The 22701-nt window shown below is 40.7% G+C and overlaps 1 protein-coding gene across 1 annotated transcript in view; it reads right to left on the bottom strand.

Moving 5' to 3' along the window:
• The window catches only part of HOMER1 (homer scaffold protein 1), a 145992-nt gene extending 125222 nt beyond the window's left edge, over positions 1–20770 (bottom strand). The window contains exon 1 of the mRNA XM_003920811.4: positions 18977–20770. Within this exon, the coding sequence (XP_003920860.1) occupies positions 18977–18981 (5 nt within the window). The 5' untranslated portion in view covers positions 18982–20770. The remainder of the gene's footprint in view (positions 1–18976) is intronic.
• Between the last annotated feature and the right edge of the window lie 1931 nt (positions 20771–22701).

The raw sequence follows: 22701 nt of genomic DNA, 5'->3' as shown, positions 1-22701 counted from the left end.
AAAAATCCATGATTGAGGACATAATAGAATTAGTACACAGGTAAAGTTACTTTGGGTGAAACTACTTTGCCTGAAAAGAAAGTGTACCCTGTCCAGAAAGACCTAAAATATTTACCAAGAATAAGGAAGATAGGATAACTTGTGAAACTGTTTCCAAAATAATAATATACTGAATTCTCGGTAAAAAAATTAGAGCAATATTTAAGTGCTTATACCAATCAATCGACTTTGTGACTCTCCTAGGTATGAAAAAAGGAAAAACCCACCTTATTAAATCATCCCTAATACACCTTGGTTCACAGGAGTGCAAGTGCTTTGTGTGTGTTACGTGTACTGGGCAGTAGTAGGAAATGGGCATACAAATATCAAATGCAGTCCCAGTCCTCAGAAGACCTCTAAGACTTTCTACAGGACTTGGTTTCAGGATGTTTTCCACAGAAAAGGCATCAAATGTTTAAAAAAAATTGGTGATGTTTTGGCAATTTAATACTTATCTTCCAAGATAAGAGATGTTCTCTATAGAAGGAAAAGGTCAACTAAGGGGGAAAAAAGTGATACATGTATTAAAATAACAGAATAGAACACTACAAAAATGGGATGTACTCATTTCTTGCTTCATTTTCAGCAGAATGAAGAAAATGAAAACCCTTTTGGGTTTTGTTTTTTTGAGAGACAGTCTCGCTCGGTCACCCAGGCTGGAGTGTAGTAACGCAATCTCAACTCACTGCAACCTCCACCTCCCAGGTTCAAGCGATTCTCATGCCTCAGACTCGGGAGTAGCTACAACTACAGAGGTGCGCCACCACACCCAGCTAATTTTTTTTATTATTCGTAGAGACAGGGTTTCACCATGTTGGCCAGGCTGGTCTCGAACTCCTGACCTCAGGTGATCACCCGTCTCAGCCTCTCAAAGTGCTTGGATTATAGGCCTAAGCCACCACAACTAGCTTGAAAATGAAAACCCTTCTAACACACTCTGCTAACCCTTCTAATTCTACTGTGCTCTTCAGGTACAATAATAACAAGATTTAGATGGTTTCAAGAACACCAGAATATGTGGCTTCTAATCTCATCGGGGACCTTTAGCACTGTTTCCCATTCTTCCCTCTATTCCCAAGGCTCTGACCAACCTTTATATCCCTACACTTAGCAGATGACCCTGCCTTTTATCATTCACTGGAATGTAAGCTCCATGAAGGCAGGGCTCTTTGTTCACAGATCTCATGCACTCAGAACACTGCCTGACACACAACAGGTAATCAATGAATGTTTGTTAAATCAATGAATGGAGGAAACAGAGACCATCAACTAAGGAATTCCTGCACAGTCTCCTGCTCTTTAACCTACAAACTAGTCATATCCTTCCCTTCAGTCTATCAGGACACTATTCCTCCTACTGAAGGTTAACTCCTCCACCTGTGCTCCACATTCTCGCCCAACTCCTCAATAATTATGCCTCTCTACTGTAATTTTTTAAACATCACTTACCATGGACTCCTTTCCCAGCTCCTAAAAAAATGGTTAATCCCATTTTGTACGCAAAAACCAAAAGAACTTCCTGAACCCCAGAGCTTGATGAAGCTACTATTTCTAAGATGCTTGGTCTTAAAGGAGAAGCAGACACATTTCTAGTGTCTGCTCCTCATCCTTCACCACCTACACTTCATGGAAATTGGATTTCCACCCTAGGCTTCTCAAACAAGGTAAGATTGTTAAAGGACCATTACTTATCCAATTTAATTGTTTCTTGCCTCATTTGATGTTTCTGCTACATTTGAGCCTGGCTACTACTTATTTCTTGAAACTCACTCCCTTTCTTGGCTCTTGTGACACTATTCTCACCTGACAGCTTTCTCAGCTGTCCCTTAAATGACTATTCCCAGAGATGCCTGATCTGTTCTTTTCTATAAATACCCTGCATGAGCTCATCCACATCCACAGCTTCAACCAAAAATTATACATTCTAATGATTCCCAAAACTCTATCCCCAGCCCAGTTCTCTTTTCCTGAATACCAGACCAACAATATTCAACTATAAAGCATTCTCACGAGGTTGACCACAATATCTCAAGGTTCCTTCAATGTGTCATCCCATTTTGCTACAAACTTGTTTCTCTCCTCTTGGTTCCCTATATCAACTAATGGCTGACCAAGGCAATCTCTTTTACTTCTCATAATATCTATCCAGTTCACTGTCAACTCTATAGACATTACTACTTAATCTCTTGAATTCAAGCCCTGTTATATTCTGTTTTAGTTCAAGCCATTATGCTTGACTAAATCGCTGCAATTAACCTATCTTGCAATTAAATTTGAGTGTCTCCGCTGGGTGCGGTGGCTCACGCCTCTAATCCCAATACTTTGGGAAGCCGAGGCAGGTAAACACTTGAAGTCAGGAGTCTGAGACCAGCCTGACCATAATGGTGAAACTCTAGCTCTACTAAACATACAAAAATTAGCCAGGCATGATGGCAGGTCCCTGTAATCCCAGCTACTAGGGAGGCTGAGGTGGGAAAATCACTTGAACGCAGGAGGCAGAGGTTTCAGTGAGCCCAGATCGCACCATTGCACTCCAGCCTGGGCAACAAGAGCAAAACTCCAACTCAAAAAATAATAATAAAATTTGAGTGTCTCTAAGACCCCCAAGCATTTCTCTCTCTTAGACACACACACACACACACACACACACACACAAACACACACACTCCTACCTGCCTTCTCCAAGTCCAAAACTTCCTCCATATTGCAGCCTGAGTAGTTGATCTAGCATGCAAGCATGGTAGTAACTACTAACTTAAAATTGTTCTACGGCTCACCATTACTTAATAGCTTCTAAAGTTGTAAGCAGGAAGAAGTTATTCTCCTCTGTCATTTCTATTTTTATATATGTTTTATGACAAACACATTAAATATGTATATATATTAATACAGAGAGTACATGTAATTTTATAAACATACATATATGGAAGATGTTCAAAATCTTTGAGATGAGTGCTGCATCAAAAACATTTGAAGACCATTAATCCAGAAGAGTACAATCCTCTTAACATGACATAGTCATGATCTAGCCTCTATCCTTCTAGTCACATCTCCCTTAACTACCTTAACTTTCTAATTAGCATACTTCACCTCTGAAGCTTTACTTATGCCACCTCTCTGCCTAAAATACCTTTACAACCCCTCACACAACTTCCCCTCCCCCAACTCGTTTGTTAAGGCTCAAAACAAAAATGACTGGCTATATGAAGCTTTCTCTGATCTTCCAAGGTGGAGGTGGGCACTCCCTTCTCTGTGCTCCCAAACACAACATACATTTCTCTTACAGCACTTAAATCACAGCAGTGTAATTTCTTGTTTACATGGCTATCTACTCATCTTGGTATTACCAGTGCCTGGCATGACTCATGACACAAATTAAGTGCTTCGTGTTTTTTACAAGTGCTCACAAGGCACAGTGGTAGGCAATATCTTAGTTACCTGACACAGCTGAGTCAGTGTTCTGTTTTCCTTAGGTTTGGGTTGATGATCAATTTTAAGTTTTTAATTTTAAGATGTGCTTACATCACACATTGAGTTTTCAGGTGTTGGTTACAGGGAGCGATTTTTAGAAAGCCAACACTTTATCATCCACCAAATTCCAATCAATTAACTGTCAACAGTGTCAGCACATTCTGAAAGATGCCTGATAAAAATTCAAAAGCTAAGGGCTCAGTGATTCTGGTTAAACCTGGCAAATTAATTGTACTCATTTATCTTACTTTTCCAAAATTCCACTAAAATGAAAGTGAAGGGGAAAAAAGGTATTTAAACTTATAACACCAAAGACTGTAAAAAGCAGCAGTAGTTCCTAAGTAACTTTATACAGTTTTCAAAACATATTAAAGATGGAAAATAGAAGAAATAATGCCTGGCTTGACAAAACCAAGGAAACTATAATAAAAGTGCATGCAAAGAGGGAACTAAGTGAACAACCTGTTGGCTAGAATTTAGAGGCAAAGGGACCACAGAGGAGGCGTGAAGTATGGGACTGAAATGGAGGAGCTGACTGAAGGTTTACATAACAGAACAATGAGATTCCCACCCCTTCCCACAGTCAACCAACTACCTCTTCCAATAGCAGAAGACAGGAGTGGGGCCTAAAATAGGAGCACCAAGAGAAAGGCTGCAAACAGAACCTTACCCCCACAAAAACTTTCCCATTCCTGGCTTTCAGATTACAGCAGATGACGTATCTTATAGGTATATAACAGAAAAATATACTTACCTTGCTCTCAGAACGTCGATTAGAACTCTACATGGGAAGACTCTCCTCTAAAGAAAATGAACACTGTCATAGAAAAACTTAAACAATCTTAGACAACAGATCTCCCCAGACTGACACCTGGGGACTAGCCAAAAAAATTTAGGCTAGTTCACCACCTAAATTTCTAAGACGAAGTCCACCAGTGACAGGACTCACTGATTCACAAAAAGCTTTTTAGTATCATACAGAACTGAGGCTCACCAGGTATTCCAGGATAGCTTCCAAAATGAAATAAACTAAACCAACAATAAAGGAACACAAAAGAAAGATAATTTAGGGAATAGAAAAATTTCAGGCCAGACATGGTTGCTCATGCCTGTAATTCCAGCACTTTGGGAGGCCAAGGTGGGTGGATCACTTGAGGCCAAGAGTTCACGACCAGCCTGGACAACATGGTGAAACCTCATCTCTACTAAAAAATACAAAAATTAGCCAAGTGTGGTGGCATGCACCTTAGTCCCAGCTATTCGGGAGGCTGAGGCAGGAGAATCGTCTGAACCCAGGAAGCTACAGTGAGCTGAGATCACACCACTGCACTCCAGCCCGGGTAACAGAGTAAGACTTTGTCTCAACAAACTTAAGGATATCTAGACAGAATAAATTAACTTAGAAGTAAATAAGATTTCTTCCAAAAGCAGAAAACTTCAAAAGTCAAAATAGTATCTGGTAGTTTAAAAAAACAATACATCCAGAAATATCAAAAAGCAGAAGTAACTCTAACCAAGAAATGGGCATAACTGCTAAGTATTGTTAAAAGTAATCAGGTTTAAAAAGATTAGAGACCAATTTCAAGTTGTCTTGGATATTTTCGCTTATAAAAAATAGATAGGGCTAGGTGCACTGGCTCACACCTGTAATCCCAGCACTTTGGGAGGCTAAGGTGGGTGGATCACCTGAGGTCAGGATTTCAAGACCAGACTGGCCAACACGGTGAAGTCCCATCTCTACTAAAAAAAATACAAAAATTAGCCAGCAGTGGTGGGGCGCATCTGTAATCCCAGCTACTCAGGAAGCTGAGACAGGAAAATCATTTGAACTCAGGAGGTGGAGGTTGCAGTAAGCCAAGATCATGCACTCCAGCCTGGGAGACGTAGTAAAACTCTTGTCTCAAAGAAACAACAAAAAAAAGAGCAGCTCCATCAGGTTTTTCCCTCTTAGTTCAAGGTTCTAGTTTTTGCTACTTCAAAAGGAAGGGGTAGCAAGGAAGCGAGAGTGCTTTATGAATCACTGAAGCTTTTGAATGGACAAAAGTTTCTCACATTTGATTTGTAAGCTTCATTTATCAAATGCAGCCACTTTCAAAGTACGTTCCTTGGACCAGCAGCATCAGCATCACCTGGGAATCTATTAGAAGAGTAAATTCATGGGCCCCATTACTAGAGCCACTGAATCAAAAACTCTGGAGGTGAAGGAACTCCAGCGATCTATGTTTTCTTTTTAACAAGGCCCCAAGGTGATTCTGATGCAGGTTCAAAATTGAGAACCACTGATCTAATAAGTATTTCTGCCACTGTCATACTAGACTCTGATGCTCTGGTCTTTCTCCCTCAGTCAAGAGTTAAAGCATTTCCAAACTGACTGCATCTGACCGACATTAGAGTGTCACAATTGCCAGCAGGAGCTCAAAAAATGTTTGCTGAATAAGGAGTCAGGCTTCAGGTGTCTTTCTTTGGCCAGAGGGTTTCAAGAACACACTGGGTATGAATGTCCTCAGGCAGGACCTCTTCTCTTCACTTTCCTATAGTCTCCACCAATCCCTACTGTCTTCTAACTTATACTATCACACATTTTTCTGCTCAATGACAGCATAAGAGTTTGAAAGCTCTGGGAAAAATAATTCCAATATAATTTTAAATCTGCATACAATATGGTCCAACCTTCTCCTTACAAGTGAGAAAATCAAGTAATTTATAATTACCTTGGAATGATTCAGAAATTGTAAAATATGCTATGATTGGTTCCTTCTACTTGTAGATCTCCACTTTTAAGCTCCAAAAAAAATGTTTTAAGATAACGTCTCAAGCTCTCTTTTTCTGGTCTTGAGTTCTTCAGAGATTTAGAGCCTTCCTATGTATCATGTAAATAGATACATAAGTATTCCAGAGACTCATGTGCCCAGTAACTACAAAGATTATTGGACTTTAAAAGATAACAAGGCTGACTGATGGAATTTACATTTTAACATCAACTTTGAAAACTCTATATCAAACACATGTAATAACAAATCATTTATGAGAAGTACTTTATTCAAAATACAGTAAACCCTTAAATGAATTTGAACTGCACCCGTACACTCAGAATAATTTTTATAATTGATTTTTTTCAATAAATGTATTGGAAAAATTTTTGGAGATTTGCTACAATTTGAAAAAAATCTACAAATGAACTGCATAGCTTAGAAATACTGAAAAAAAAATAAGAAAAAGATGTCATGAGCGCATAAAACGTATGCAGATTCTAGTCTATTTTTCATTTACTATCATAAAATATATACAAATCTATTATAAAGAGTTAAAATGTATCAAAACTTAGGCTAAAACTTACAAACCACACATGGCACATCCAGAAAAGTGCAAATACACATAAAGATGCAGTATTACCTCATAGCATAACATTATCTAGTACATATTATTCTACTGTAATAATTTGTAGCTAACTCTTGTTGATACTGCAGTGAGCTCAAGTGTTGTGAATATCTGCTTAAAATGCTCCAGTAAATTGTGTATCACAGTAAAATCACAGTTCTTGAATATTTTTCATCCTGTTTAGTGCAATACCATAAACTTTGAATAACATCACGAGATCCATATGAAGTGCCACTAGTGATGCTGGAAGTGCTCCCAAGAAGCAGAGTCATGCTTTTACAAGAAAAAGCTGACTGCCTGACATGTACTGCAGATTGAGGTCTGCAGCTGCAGTTGCCTACCATTTCAAGATAAATGAATCCAGAGTAAGGACCACTGCAAAAAAGAAAAAGCACTTTGTGAAACCATCTCTGTCGCTATTCTAGCAGGGGCAAAAAATCTTGCAATTTTTGCAAAATACCTTTTAATTTCATACTAAATATGAGGCTTCTATGTAGGTAAAGTGTTACTATTAAAAAATAGCTATTTAATATAATTTGAGAAAAAGCAGATTTATGATAACTTAAAGCACAAACAGCCGGGCGCGGTGGCTCAAGCCTGTAATCCCAGCACTTTGGGAGGCCGAGGCGGGTGCATCACAAGGTCGAGAGATCGAGACCAACCTGGTCAACATGGTGAAACCCCGTCTCTACTAAAAATACAAAAAATTAGCTGGGCATGGTGGCACGTGCCTGCAATCCCAGCTACTCAGGAGGCTGAGGCAGGAGAATTACCTGAACCCAGGAGGCGGAGGTTGCAGTGAGCCGATATCGCGCCATTGCACTCCAGCCTGGGTAACAAGAGCGAAACTCCATCTCAAAAAAAAAAAAAAAAAAAAAAAAACTTAAAGCACAAACAAGATGAAGAATCTAAAGCTGGAGAATTTAATGCCAGGAAAGGATGGTTTGATAATATTACAAGAGCTTTGGCTTAAAAAATGTCCAGATAACAGGAAAAGCAGCTTCTACCCACCAAAAGGCAGTACATGAGTTCCCAAATACCATCAGGAAAATCACTGAGAAGAAACGATATTTGTCTGAACAGGCTTTTCATGCAGATGCCTCTGCCACCACAGATGATAAAACCAACCCCTCCTCTTCTTCAGCCTACTCAATATGAAGAAATGAGGATGAAGACCTTTAAGATGATTCACTTCCATGTCATGAATAGTAAATATATTTTCTCTTCCGTTTTTTTTTTTTTTTTTTTTTTTTTGAAACACAAGTTTCCCTCTGTCACCCAGGCTGGAGTGCAATGGCTCACTGCAACCTCCATCTCCCGGTCTCAAGCGATGTGATTCTTGTGCCTCAGCCTCCTGAGTAGCCAGGACTACAGGTGTGCACTACCACACTTGGCTAACTTTTCTATTTTTAGTAGAGATGGGGTTTTGCCATGTTGGCCAGGCTGGTCTCAAACTCCTGGCCTCAAGTGATCTACCTCCCAAAGTGTGGGGATTACAGGCATGAGCCGTTGTGCCTGGCTCCTTATGATTTTCTTAATAACACTTTGTTTTCTCTAGCTTACTATAGTGTACGAATACAGTAGATAAAACTTATATAAAATATGTGTTAATCAACTATGTTATTGATAAGGCTTCCAATCAACTGTAGGCTATTAGTAATTAAGCTTTGAGAGAGTCAAAAGTTAAATGTGGGTTGGTGGGGCAATTAGTACCTCTAACCCCCACCGTGTTCAAGAGACAACTGCATAATGCATTGTGCAGAGACTTACACTAAAACTAAAATGCAGCTTTTTTCAGTACCATCTAGAAGGAAAACAAGATACATTTAATGAACTCACCTATAAGAAACTAAGTTTGCAGTAAAAATAAATATTTGTAAAGCACTATGAGGAGTTAGAAACCCTTCTCCAAATGAATCTGTATCTATGTAAGTATTCGTTGAGGAGCACCTGTTCTAATGGTAAGCACCATAAGGAGCTAGGGGATCGGGCATACTCTGCCACGACAAAGCTGCACAACCTCCCAGAGTCACACTTTCCCTTTGAGCTGCATCTCCTTCTCCATACAAAGTACAGTTTCATGCTAATACTCTAATAACTGACAAGAGAAATACTCCTTACACTGCAACAAGTTTTGCTAGCACTAGAGTAACTATTCGTTAGCTAATCTTGAAAAGAATGAGATAGAATTTGAGATAAAGCTAAAATTGATACAAATATATATATGTATCTAGATGTAGGAATAATGACAGGTCCTGATAATATTTTACTGTAGATAATAAACATTTTTTAAAAACTCTCACCCTTAAATCCCAAGAGAGGCCAGGTGTGGTGGCTCATGCCTGTAATCCCAGCACTTTGAGAGGGTGAGGTATACAAATCGCCTGCGGTCGGAAGTTCAAGATCAGCCTGACCAACGTGGAGAAACTCTATCTCTACTAAAAACACAAAATTAGCCAATCGTGGTGGCACATGCCTGTAATCCCAGCTACTTGGGGCTGAGGCAGGAGAATCACTTGAACCCAAGAGGCGGAGGCTGCAGTGAGCCAAGATCGCACCACTGCACTACAGCCTGGGCAACAAGAGTGAAACTCTGTCTCAAAATAAATAAATAACCCAAGAGAAGCTGTCTTTTTAATATCCTCACCCTTAAAACTCAAGAGTTCCCTGTTTAATACCTCACCCTTAAAACCCAAGAGACATTTTAAAACTTAGTATGTTCATTACAGAGAAACTACAAGATTCAGAAAGACTAAAAAACAAAATTTTACAATCTTATCTCCCAGAAATAAACATGGTAGCACTTGAATGAGTCTCTTTCAAACATTTTTATGCATATACAGAATTTTATATATTTGAGGCCCTACAGAACATAAAATTTCACATTCTGATTTCTAACTGACCACTGTACCATCTTCGAAAACATTCTTTAGGACAGCTTTCACCACATGAATAGCCATAATGTAACAACCTAGATTTTATACTGATTACTCAAAATATACAGTTGACCCTTAAACAATCTGTGAGTTAAGGGCACTGACCCACACTCAGTAAAAAATCTGCATGTAACTTTTGACTCCTCAAAAACTTTACTCATAACCTGCTGTTGCCTAGAAGCCTTATCAATGACATAGTCAATTAATACACATTTTGTATGTTACATGTATTATATACTACATTCATACAATTAAGTAAGCTAGAGAAAAGACCATGTTATTAAGAAAATCAGGCCAGGCTTGGTGGCTCATACCTGTAATCCCTGCACTTTGGGAGGCTGTGGTGGGCAGATCACTTGAGCTCAAGAGTTCGAGACCAGCCTAGCCAACACAAAGAAACCCTGTCTCTACTAAAAATACAAAAAGTAGGCGTGGTGGCTGCGCCTATAATCCCAGCTACTCAGGAGGCTAAGGCAAGAGAATTGCTTGAACCCAGGAGGCAGAGGTTGGAGTAAGCCAAGATCACACCACTGCACTCCAGCTGGGCAACAGAGTGAGACACTGTCTCAAAGAAAAAAGAAAGAAAAAAAAATCATGAGAGAAAATCTATTTACTATCCATTACGTGGAAGTGGATCATCATAAACATCCTTATCCACCTCATCTTCATGTTGAGTAGGCTGAGCAGGAGGAAGAGGAAGAGTTGGTCTTGCTGTCTCGGGGTGACAGAGGTGGAAGAAACTCTGCATGTAAGTGAACCCACACAGTTAAAACCTATGTTACTCAAAAGCATCTGTACTAACATGTTGCAAAATAAAATTAAACAGTAATGTCATCATTAATATCTATTTCCACTCTACTAACATAGGCATAGAAATAAGTATCAATTTAACAACAGTAAAATACTAAATGAAAGCAACAATGAAATACACAACTAAAATCTTATAGATTATCAGTTGGGTAAGGAAAACGGCAGCCTGCAAGATCTAGATTTTTTTTTTTTTTTAATCAACAGAATCTCAAGAAAGATGAGTTTAAGAGTGACTTGGGAGTAGTCCCATTGAGCCTAATATATACAGATCCCTGGCAATACTGAGTAAACAAGAGTAGGCAGAATCTTCAATCTGTAAACATCTTGGGAGCTGGTGGGGCGATTAAGCAAAGCCCACAAATTCTAATGTTAAAAGCCATGAGACAGTGATTCATAACAACAGAGTTAGAGAGAAAACAGTACTGTTTTACAAAAGAATAAGAAAAAAAAAATGCAAAGAAAGGTAAAGGGATAAACAACTTAAATATTATAATAGCTTCAAATTAACTGTCCCATATACATTTAGGAATGTACAGACTTACCTTCCAGGAGGACTTACTGACACAAATTCCTAACATGAGTATTTTGAGGTCTTTGATAGTCATGTCCTAAAGACCATTATTAAGAGCCTAATGAGGGAAACTGGAAAGCAAGTAGGCAGAAAATTCCAACTCACACAAAGTCTTGTTCAGAACAACCCTTATAAATACTTAAATAAAACAGATGATTATAACTACTTAAGATTGAGATATATGTAAATATAAAGGTAAAAGGATCCAAAAATTTAGCTACAAAAATTATGAGAAAAATAACTGTATAGGCCCAACTGCTAGAAATCAGGATTTTCTGTATATAAGCACTAATTCCCCCAAATCTTTCCAATATTGCACATGTGTACTACACTATACACTAGTGGATTAAGAAGAACAATGTATAGTACCCAAAGAGATACGTATCAGAGCTATGACTCTCAGTAGATTTCTATGAAGACTCCCCAACTAGGCTGGGTGCAGTGGTTCATGCCTATAATCCTAGCACTTTGAAAGGCCGAGGTGGGCAGATCGCTTGAGGTCAGGACCAACATGGTGAAACCCTATCTCTACAAAAATACAAAAATTAGCCAGGTATAGTGGCGCCACCTATAGACCCAACTACTCTCGAGGCTGAAGCAGGAGGTTCACCTGAGCCCAGGAGGTGGAGGTTGCACTGAGCTGAGATCATGCCATTTCACTCCAGCCTGGGCAACACAGCAAGACTCCATCTCAAAAAAGACTCCCCAGCTAGACAGTGACAAATGAGGAACAAACCATTCTGGGGGAAAGGGAGAGGGGAATCAAGGACATTCTTTTCTACAGGCCTCTGGACTCTGAAGCATGTGACCACATGGATCCAGACATGCCAACAGACCTAACATAATAAACACGACTTTCAATGACCTTATAATGAAATAGCTTTAGTATCTGTGGTTCCTAACACAGTTCTTTGCTTATGTTTAATTTCTACCTAACTCTTGCTCGGTAATTTTACAAAAAGCCCTCAATTCTTACAACTATTGTGCTTTGATGACTTAGTGCCAACACTTCGCAAAAGATAACATGAAAACTCCTATTTTGTGGAAGAACATTAAAATAAGATGTTCATAAAGCCAAGCTATTTTTTAAGCTAATATTAATATTAGGTGTTAAGAGATGGTGATTTTTCAAAAGGTAAAGAAAATGCAAAGGTAAGTGTACTATGAAGATAAAAAATTGATTAGATTGCTGATGGGGGGGGTTAGAAACACTTTTATTTCCTGACACAAAACAGAAAACAGTGACTTTCTGCCTTCCTTTACTATCCTACCTTAAAAGAAAAAAAAACACATATAAAGGTAAATAAAATTCAGTTCTTAACTAAGGCAAATGTTAGTTCTATATATAAAATTATTTTAACTACACAAGAGCCATACTGACTTCATAGTCCATTACTGGAGAGTCAAAACTTCATTGAAAGAATAGTTAAAAAGATGCCCCTATAAAATTAATTCCATTATCTGAAATGTTTAGCAGACAAAAAAAAAATTCTAAATTGTACTTACCAGAGAAGTGAACACATTTTTTAAAACTTTTAAAAACAAGATTTTAAAAAATGAAAGAAGACAAAACCAAAAAGACTATATGTGTCGATAATATAATTTCCCTCAAAAATACTGTTTAAACAAGCAGCATTCTTACCAGTTTCATCTTTTTTTCCTTTCTCAGACATTTCATGAAGGAGCACAGAAATGACCAACATGTTACACTCAGGACAGATGGAAAAAGGAGTATCAAAAGGTATGAAATGCTAAAATTAAGAACATAAGTTCATCAATAAAACGGACTCTTTTAACAGAGAGTCATTATGGATGCCCTAAATTTAGAGATTATGGAGAGGTGTGCTACAAAAATTAAGATTAAAATATATGATTTTGGCCAGGTGCGATGGCTCATAGCAAAGCAGACAGATCACTTGAGTCCAGGGGTTCAAGACCAGCCTAGGCAGCATGATGAAACCCCATCTCTACAAAAAATACAAAAATTAGCCTGCCATGGTGGTGTGAACCTCTAAGTCCCAGCTACTCAGGAGGCTGAAATGGGAGGATTACTTGAGCCTGAGAGGTCAAGGCTGCAGTGAGCCATGATCGCACCACTGCACTCCAGCATGGGCCACTGCACGGGAAAGAAAGACGAAAGAAAGAAAAGAAAGAAAGAGGAAAGAAAGAAAGAAAGAAAACAAATATAAATATATATATATATATATATATATATATATATATATATGATTTTATTCACATGTTGAAGACCACTGAATGATTAGCTTTTAAAAAGTTTCACCTTCTCTTGCAATACTTATTAAGATTTGAAAATTTTATATCAATTCTTGTAGACGACCTAAAATCTACATATTCTTTATCATATGTAGATTCTTTTGAAATTAAAATATTTAACAAACCTGAAACTTTACAATGCCTCAAAATCACTCAATTTTTCAAAAACAAACAGAAATATTAGCCATAGGTCATAAGGCATTACAAATATGTAACACACACACACAAACTGCACGTTTCATTCCACTAGATAGGTCCTGAGATAAAAATCAGCGTAAACTGTTTTGTAGTCTGTCATTTAAAAAATACATGAGAAAAAATTATACCAGTAAACATTAAGCACTCGGCACTCATTTTCCCTACTCTTCTGTCTAGTTAGTTATATTAATCCCAAATAACAATTCAGTAACCAAAAATAAATACTTCAACTAAACCCTAAAGACTTAAGAAAAAACACACAAAAATCACATGGCAGTAGGGAGGTTAGACCTTTTGGGATGTTACTATCTTTTCTTCTGAGATGTTTAATCACTCAAAACTATTAAATATGAATAAGGAAACTTTCTTCTACCAACCCCTTAACTCCCAAATTCACTATTTTATGAGCCATCTGAGTTAGTGACCTTGCTAGGAACACACCATGCTCTTTGCTACATTATTACCTCTGTACATGAAATGCCCTAATTCTGAAGGAGCCCCACTCAGCCAACTATACATCTCTAAGTCACTATCCCTTCCCTCTCCACTTCGGAACTTTCCAGGACCTGCCCAACTATCCACTTCCTCTACCCAGCCAGGGTTCGTTGTTCTGGCTTGATGTTTCCACGGGATGTAAGACACAAAACCAAATTTTAAATGATTTTTAAAACTGCTTCCTCACTCTACTTCCCTGATCATGTCCTTATTCTGCTTAAAACCCTTTAGTAATCTTCACACAGAAGAGAAGTGCTTTTCAAATTACCAGTTGCTACTATAGCGTTGTTAAATAGAGCGGGTCACCATCATCAGTCTATCTTAAAAATAAAATAGAATGGAACAGAATAGAAACTACCAGAGTGGATCATACAAAGCATGGGTATCACGTAGTGACATTTTATCATTTATATACAAGCATATTAGGTTGCAATGTAAAGATGCTTATCTTTACACTGGGTCATAGCCAAAAAACCCTCCAAACACACTAAACTACAGGATCATCCAATCTTTCATTTATCTACATGGCTCTCTAACTCAGCCCCTGCATAATAAGGCTCTAGACCTATCTTTTGCTACAAAGGGAGCTCAAGCAAACAAGCCCGTCATGCCAAACTTCTTTGCAGTTCCTCATTTTAGTGTTGTCAATCACTTTTCCCTCTGCCTTGAATGCCCTCTAATTTGTCTAAGAGGCTCACTTGTACTCATCTTTCAGTATTTAACACCTATCACCTCCTCCACAAAGCCTTTTTATCCTTCCTTCAGCAGCGAATGCCCCCCCAACACATACACTTTGTGTCTCTATAACCCCCTACATTATAGCTCCTACAAAATTTCATTGCACATTTTAATTTTAGGCTTGAGTGTCTTCTCAATTTCTGAAATATAAACTAAGGGAAGGAGTACATTGTACTGACCTTCATGTCAGCAGCACTGAGCTAAGTACATGCACTATAACACAGGTTCAAAGTTGGTTAAATGAACAAATGAAGAATTAAGGACTTGGATCTAACTGGTCTGTTGTCAGGAATGATAGGATGATTATCCTTGCAATAAAACCCATTCACAGTGTTGGATCAAGATTTTCACATTTTTGCTACAACCCCTAGAGAGCAGAACTGCAGACTGAGGCAAAAGGAGGTGTCAGCTTTGTGTCTTTCAGCAAAGAAACTCAGTTTGGGCTGCAATGTAGCAGCACTCATTTCCATGCTTCTGGAGGTTATTTGGGGAAAAAGGGAGAGGAAGGACTCCAGAGGTTCCCATGGGCAGGTGAGATAAATCAGAAACAGCATTAACAGATTCCATTAGCAGGGAAAGCCCCATTTTATGTATAATTAGCTCTTAATAGGGGAAAAGAAAAGAAAATTCTTATCCACTGCTGATGGCACTAGGTTGCCAATATGAGGTAACTAAAAACAAAGGGTATCATGAAGTAACTGGCTGAAATTACTAGATTTCTGTTGCTTACTCTAATAGTTCTGAAATAGCTACTGATTCACTGCTCTCATTATGACATAGTATTTGGAGGTTGGGGTGGGAGGTCATACCTAACAGGGGCTCCTCACTGAGGCTTCAAAATTTTTCAGAGACTTCATTTTAGGTAAATGAATGCCTTAATTTTTAGGGGATCTGATACACTTATTTTACAAACCCTTACTTTAGTTGTCTTCACTGCAATTAACAACGGTTCATGCAGCATCCAAGATACTTTGACAGACTTTGCCAACTGTCAAGTTTCAGCTGTTCTTTTCCATTTCCACAAAGTTCATCAACTACTATTAGGGGAGCCATAATTTTTTTCTGCCCAATCACTGATTTTATTAAAAATAATTCCTTTGCTTAGACTGCCCGTAGACTTGCAATAATATCTACAATTAAGACAAAGATAAATCCTTATTACAACCTAACATTAGTTTTAAAAAAAAGTTGTAATACGTGAAACACTTTACTCACAGTATTCAATTTTAGATATCTATTACAGTAAGGTAATTAAGGGTTACCCAGGTAAAAGGCCATTTAAAGCCTTGTTTGCTTTTGTTTTAAATAGGTCCAGGCAGCTATGCTAATTCCACAAATATTTATTAGGCATAAATACCCATAAAGTGTGGAAATGTCAGCAAATGCCTTTGCTGTATGCTCTTCTCTTCTACTTCCACCTACCCTTCCTCTCAACTCAGATAAAATAAGTCACTATCAATGAGAGAGGGTCACAACTCCAAATATAGGCTTTCCAAAAAAAAACAAACGCACCACAAATGCTCACTCCTTTATCTCCTCAGTCCACACATAGGACTTTATTAACTAAGGGGAAGATACACTCATTTATAAACAAATTTAATTTTGCCAAGTTTCTAAAGGCATGTTAGGTGTGGCACTTACTCTCCCATTTTAAACACTAGCCCCCTCGGTATTAAATTTATCCTCTCTTCCAGTTCTAGGTCCTTTGGGAGCTGTGGCTTAAGGTGCAAACGTGGCCAAGTCCAAGAACCACATACCACACACAACCAGTCCCGAAAATGGCACAGAAATGGTACCAGGAAACCCCAATCACAAAGATACAAATCTCTTAAAGGGGTGGACCCCAAGTTCCTGAGGAACATGCGCTTTGCCAAGAAGCACAAAAAGAAGGGACTAAAAATGCAGGCCAACACCACCAAGGCCATGAGTGCATGTGCCGAGGCTATCAAGGCCCTCATAAAGCCCAAGGAGGTTAAGCCCAAGATCCCAAAGGGTGTCAGCCGCAAGCCCAATTGACTTCCCTACATTGCCCACCCCAAGCTTGGGAAGCATGCTCGTGCCCGCACTGCCAAGAGGCTCAGGCTGTGCCAGCCAAAGGCCAAGGCTAAGGATCAAACCAAGGCCCAGGCTGCATGCAGCTCCAGCTTTAGTTCCAGCTCAGGTTCCCAAAGGTGCCCAGGCCCCTACAAAGGCTTCAGAGTAGAGATCTCTGTTTACCAACGTAAGGACGGAAGGACTGGTGCGACCCCCACACCCACCACCCAGCCCAGGCCGCTGTCTGCATGGGGCTGAGATCCTCCTGTGCTGTTTGTACAAATAAATCTGAGGCAGGAAAAAAAAAAAAATTCATCCTAAGCTTCCCTTGGTAAAATGACAAGCATTCATGCAGCTTAAATGTTGTGGAAAACTGGTTTTCTTCCATGGTGCTGCTACTCCACAGTCTAGACAAAATGCAACCATCAACATGAAAAACTGCTGCTTGATTTTTTTTTTCCTCCAACGTGTTTTAAACAGAGCTGCAGATGCTCAAGGGAAGCCATATTTCAAAGGTTTTGAACAGTAGTATTTTTCAGTATTTTCTCTCATTTTAAATGGGTGCAATTCATCCAGAACATTTTTCAAATGTCATTATTTTTCAGCATAGTGCTTAAACTGCTTAGAGAGAAAAAGGTCTCCATCAGAAAGATCTACTTCCAGAAACCAACTAGTGATCATTAAAATGAGGAGAACAAAAAGAAAATAATTCGTTTTTTACAGGTTGGAAAAATCATTAAGTCATCTCTAACTCCTTCAATTTACAGATAAGAAATAGAGTCCACAGAGGTTAAGTAATTTGCCTCAGATCACTAAGCTACTAATAGCAGTGCTAGAAATAGAATGAGGTATTTTAATTACTCTTAGCAGTATCCTCAAATCATGCAAGTTATATATACACTCATCACTTGTCATTTAAGTTTTTAAAACCATTATCACTTTTGTCATTAATTCCTGAGGAAAGTCTCCTACAACATGTTCTAAATGTTCAAAGCTATGCATATTAAACTTCAAATTCTAACTCCAAAAAGAAGGTACTACTCAAGAACTTTTCTCAGAAAGTTTCAAGCGTGTGTACATCCCTAAAGCATCACAATGAATTTCAGAGTCCATTCTTTCAAAACCTGTCCTTCAACTACACTTTAGATGTGTTCAACCACACACACAAAGAGAAAATTCTCAAAGTACTTCTGCCAAAAAGCACTGACAATACGTCAATGAAATGAGGTTACTCCATTAACATATTGTGGGTTTCTAGCTTTAATTAGGAAGTGTCACTAGCATTTCATCAACCCACAGTGTGAAGAGTTAATAAACGGCTGGAAAATGCACTCTCGGTTGGCTCTGGGTCTGAAGGCAGGTGTAGATCTGATATGTTAACACAAACTGAAGGGCTGAGCTTAAAACCGAAAAACAAGAGGAGTGAACAAGTTTCTTCAACAAAAAGCCTTTTCCTGTGGAATGTACCCGCACCATGGTGACCGCATCAGTAAAACTGAATTTCAGATTTTCGTTTTACCCTCCAGTAAATCAATTCCATACATTTTAGCTTTGAATATTCAAGGGCGAAACAGAGGGCACGGTGAGGGCAATTTACTCTGGATCACTTTCAAGGACTGTTGTCTAACCACTCATTACAATCGTTCCTTTGTGCAACTCATTATTCTAAAAGTACTGAGAGAATGCAGTACGTCTCTTTGAAAGAGAACCATCAGCAAAAGCTAAGATAATGTGATTTTGATTACAAACTGATGCAGCGGTCTGACCAGTAAAGTGTAGGATGCGTTGTCTTTGTAAATATTACTCGCAAATCCATATTCAAGATACAAATGATATATGCTCCTTATTTATGACCTCTGGTACTACTCTACAAAAACGGAAAAATAACCGAAAAGGTTAGCATGCTTATTTCTTTAAAGTATGACCAGCAAGGTGGCAAGTTTATTTGAAAACACAAAACACAATAGCCACCACCGCTCAATAATACACATACATAAACAGATTCGAAGCTGTTAAGCACAAAATTCCTTACCCCATTTTGCCCAGTGAAAACTTGCTCTGAAGTTTCAGCTCTTATGCTACGGAATAACTTCCAAAGGAATTTCTCCGTCTGCTATTTCGCAGTTGCTTTTCCACCCCCACCCCCTGATCTTTGTCCGGAGGTATTTCAAGGATGCTGCCAATTCAATTAGTTCTCTTAGGTAAAATGATTTCTCTCTTGTAAATACCAAAACGTTCAAACAGAGGCGGCATTTGCTTATTGGAGTTAAAATGCTTTGCGGAGGAGACAGCGATCAACTCTATTCCACAAAATGAGTCTACAAGTAGGAAAATGCAGAATCCGGCTTCACCGAGTCCTATTCAAAATGAGTTCGCTGGTCATTTCGCTCAAGTCCTCCTCGACACTCAGGGGTAGCCAGGTAACTCGGCCTTTTCGGAGGAGCTAAGGCTGCGGGTTCAAATTTCTCCACCACACCAGGTCCCCAGGGGTGGAGCGAGCAACCAAACGCGACGTGCACGTGAATTAAAATCCCAAAAGCAGTAATGCCACGGTTTCCCTGCACTCACATTAGGAAAAAAACTACATAGAAAAATCTCCTCGAAGTGCAAACCCAGCAGCTCGCAACCTGCACGGCACTCCACATTGGAATCTGTCTTTTTTAGTGTTTCTCCTCCTAAGACTCGGAGCAGAGACGAGGTGGGGAGGAGGAAGGGAAGGCTAGGCAGGATCGATTCATTCTCCCGAGAAGAATAAACGGAGCCATTTCCAGGCTGGCAGCAGGCTGGGGGCGCAGCGCACGCCGGGGAGCTGGAGGAGGGGGCCCGATCCCACCTCCCTCAGCCCCTTCCCGCCCCCCGCCGCCGAAAACAATGGAGCCCGGCTCGCGCCCGGCCCTTCATTCGCGGCTGCCCTCTCTTCCCTCCTCTCTTCGGAGCACAGAGGGTCTGAGGCTCCAGTCAGCGGAGAATGAATGAATCAGAGAGCCAAGCCCCACGCTTCCAATGGCACCCTGCCCCCAGCTCCAGGGCGGGCGAGCAGCGGGAGGGGAGGGCCGAAGGGTCAACGGGCGCCCGCCCGAGCCAAGGCAGGAGGCTAACCCCGCGTCCGGGCCAGGAGAGCGGGGCTTGAAGCCGTAGCGCAGCCGCCGCTCCCGCGCCCCCACCCCTGCTCCTCGTCTCTCACGCTCCGCGCCGCCGCCACGCGCCGCCTCACATTCCCCGGGCCCCGCCGCCGCCTCTTCACACTTCCATCAGCGCCCGCCTCCGCCGGCCTCCGGCTCCCGCCCGGCAGAGAGCAACCCCAGCCAGGGCGGCCTGAAGCCCGCCGCTGCCTCTGCCTCCACCGGCTGACTGGCAGAGCGGAGGGTGCCGCTTTCCCGGTCAGCGCCGCCGGCGTGAGGCGAGCGCGGCGGCAGAGCAGGCTGCGGGGGGCGGGAAGGGGGCGGAGAGAACGGGGGGCGAGGGAGGTCCCTCCCCCTGCTCGCGGGAGGGGGCGGGAGGCGGTGGCCGCCGCGGAGTCGCGGCCGGGAGCTGGGGCGCGCACCGGTCCCGGGAGCCCGACGGGCCCTGCAGGCAGCGGGCAACGGGAGGAAGCAGCAGCCGCGAGGCGGCGGAGAGGCTGATGGTGCGGGGCCGAGCGGCCCTCGTGGGGAGCTGGGCCGGGGGCAGGCCCTCAGTTCGTCCGTCCTTCTTTCCCCCCTCCCCTACAGGCCGGCGACTGGCGGGCCGTGCGCTCCACTCCTCCGCTGGCTCTTGGCCCCGCTCCCGGCCGCCACAGCCTCCTCCGCGCCCCACACCGGGCGCTCGCGCTGTGTCTCCATCCTCCCCGCAGGAGGACCTTTAAATAGCAACGTCAGCGCGCTCCTCTCCGCACACGCGTCACCCGCCGCTCACGTCACCGGGGTGCGGGGGATGATGTCACGCGGCCGGAAGTACTGCTAAATTAGGGAAGGAGCAGGGGGAGGAGGACTCGGCGAGCTCCTGTGTGCCCACCTGCTCTCACTTATCCTTAAAGGCCAAAGCACAGAAGACAGCCCGAGAGGAGCTCGAACAAGGAAGCGGCGGGAGGAGGAGATTTCCTTGCAACAAATGTGCCAAACCCGAGTGACTCATTCGTAGCAAAAGTGCAGAAGTGTCAAGCGGGTAATATCCTATCTCCCACTCCCACCCCTATTAAAGCATCTCCCCCGGGCTTCTCTTGTCCTAACTGGCAGGGAAATGTGGGAGGAAGAGCCTGATCACTACTGGTAGATTTACTTCCAACAGGACTTCGGGAAAATCACCTCAATTTTTAGTTAATGAGTGCCATTCTGGACATAGTCGACTTTTAAATTAACTTTTTCTCTTAGTGGTTACCTGAAACACTAAAGAATAAAGACCAGAGCAATAAGCACAAGAAATGATGTTATAAAGGGTAGTGATTTTATTTGCAAAATAGCAGTTTTGACAGGAAAATTAGTCAATCTTAGTTCACTTAGATATTATTATAATTATCGCCACTTGCATAATTATAATAATATATAAGATATAATATATAAGATATAATATATAAGATATAATTATCGTCACTTGCATAGCAAATGCCAGTGTGTCTTCTCAGTTCCTCTTCATCAAGAAGCTGAGTTCCATGACACTTGGCTCCAGCCAATAAAACAAAGAGGAAAATATATATGGGTTTCGGTCTGTGGAGATTAAAAATAAGACCACAAAATCCTTTTTCATTAACACAAGCATATTTTTATCGTCTTTGGTTTTGACCACATCATATATAATTACAATATATCCTAAGTGTGTTGTTTTGCATTTTCTGTATGGCAAGGGTGAGTAGCTATCTATAGGTTTACTAGGTATGTATGTGTTTGTGTCTATAAACGCCATATTATGAATGCTTTTTCAATGGTAAATTACTACAGAATTCTTAAATGTCCTCATTATTTTAAAATAGCTTATTGGGTAAATTCATATAGTAAACTTTTATCTTAACTTGATAATCATGGCCAAGAAATAGAATTGCTACGTATTGCCAAAGGCCAAAAGTGTTTCAGAATTAGTCTACAAATTTAGTGACCCTGTTTTCCAAATTAAAATATAGGCACACCATTTGACATTAGAAAAAAAAAAATTGAATCTGAAGTGACCCGGAAAATCCAGAATTACCAAACTATTAAGTGATTATTAGGAAAGTTATAGATTACTATCAACACAGTTTAAATAAAAGAGCTAAAACTCTAATGTATATACCACGTGTGACTTTTAGAAACTGCTTGTAATGTTAAACTCACGTGGCTGCAAATTAAGGAACACTGTTTTGCAGCTTTCTGTATTTACGTTTTCTTGCTCAAGTTAGGAGCCCAAGATTAAAGAACACCACCAACAACAAAAAAGACGAATTTGTAACTGATTCAAACACTCTGATCATCTTCACATTATAAAATTATGATCTTGCTTAAAGTTTGAAATATTAGAAGTCTTTTTTGAGACCGAGTCTTGCTCTGTTGCCCAGACCGGAGTGCAGTGGCGCCACCTCGGCTGACTGCGACCTCTGCCTCCCAGGTTCAAGCAATTCTCGTGCAGCAGCCTCCCAAGTAGCTGGGGTTACAGGCGCTCGCCGCCACGCCCGGCTAAATTTTGTATTTTTAGTAGCAATGGGGTTTCACTGTGTTGGCCAGGCTCCTTTCAAACTCCTGGCCTCAGGTGATCCCACCGCCTCAGCCTCCTGCCCAGCCCAGTTTGGTTTTTTTTTTTCCCTTCCTTCCT

Source organism: Saimiri boliviensis, chromosome 1 (assembly GCF_048565385.1).
Source record: "Saimiri boliviensis isolate mSaiBol1 chromosome 1, mSaiBol1.pri, whole genome shotgun sequence".
NCBI classification, from domain to species: domain Eukaryota; kingdom Metazoa; phylum Chordata; class Mammalia; order Primates; family Cebidae; genus Saimiri; species Saimiri boliviensis.
This window is presented reverse-complemented; position numbering and strand designations above follow the sequence as displayed.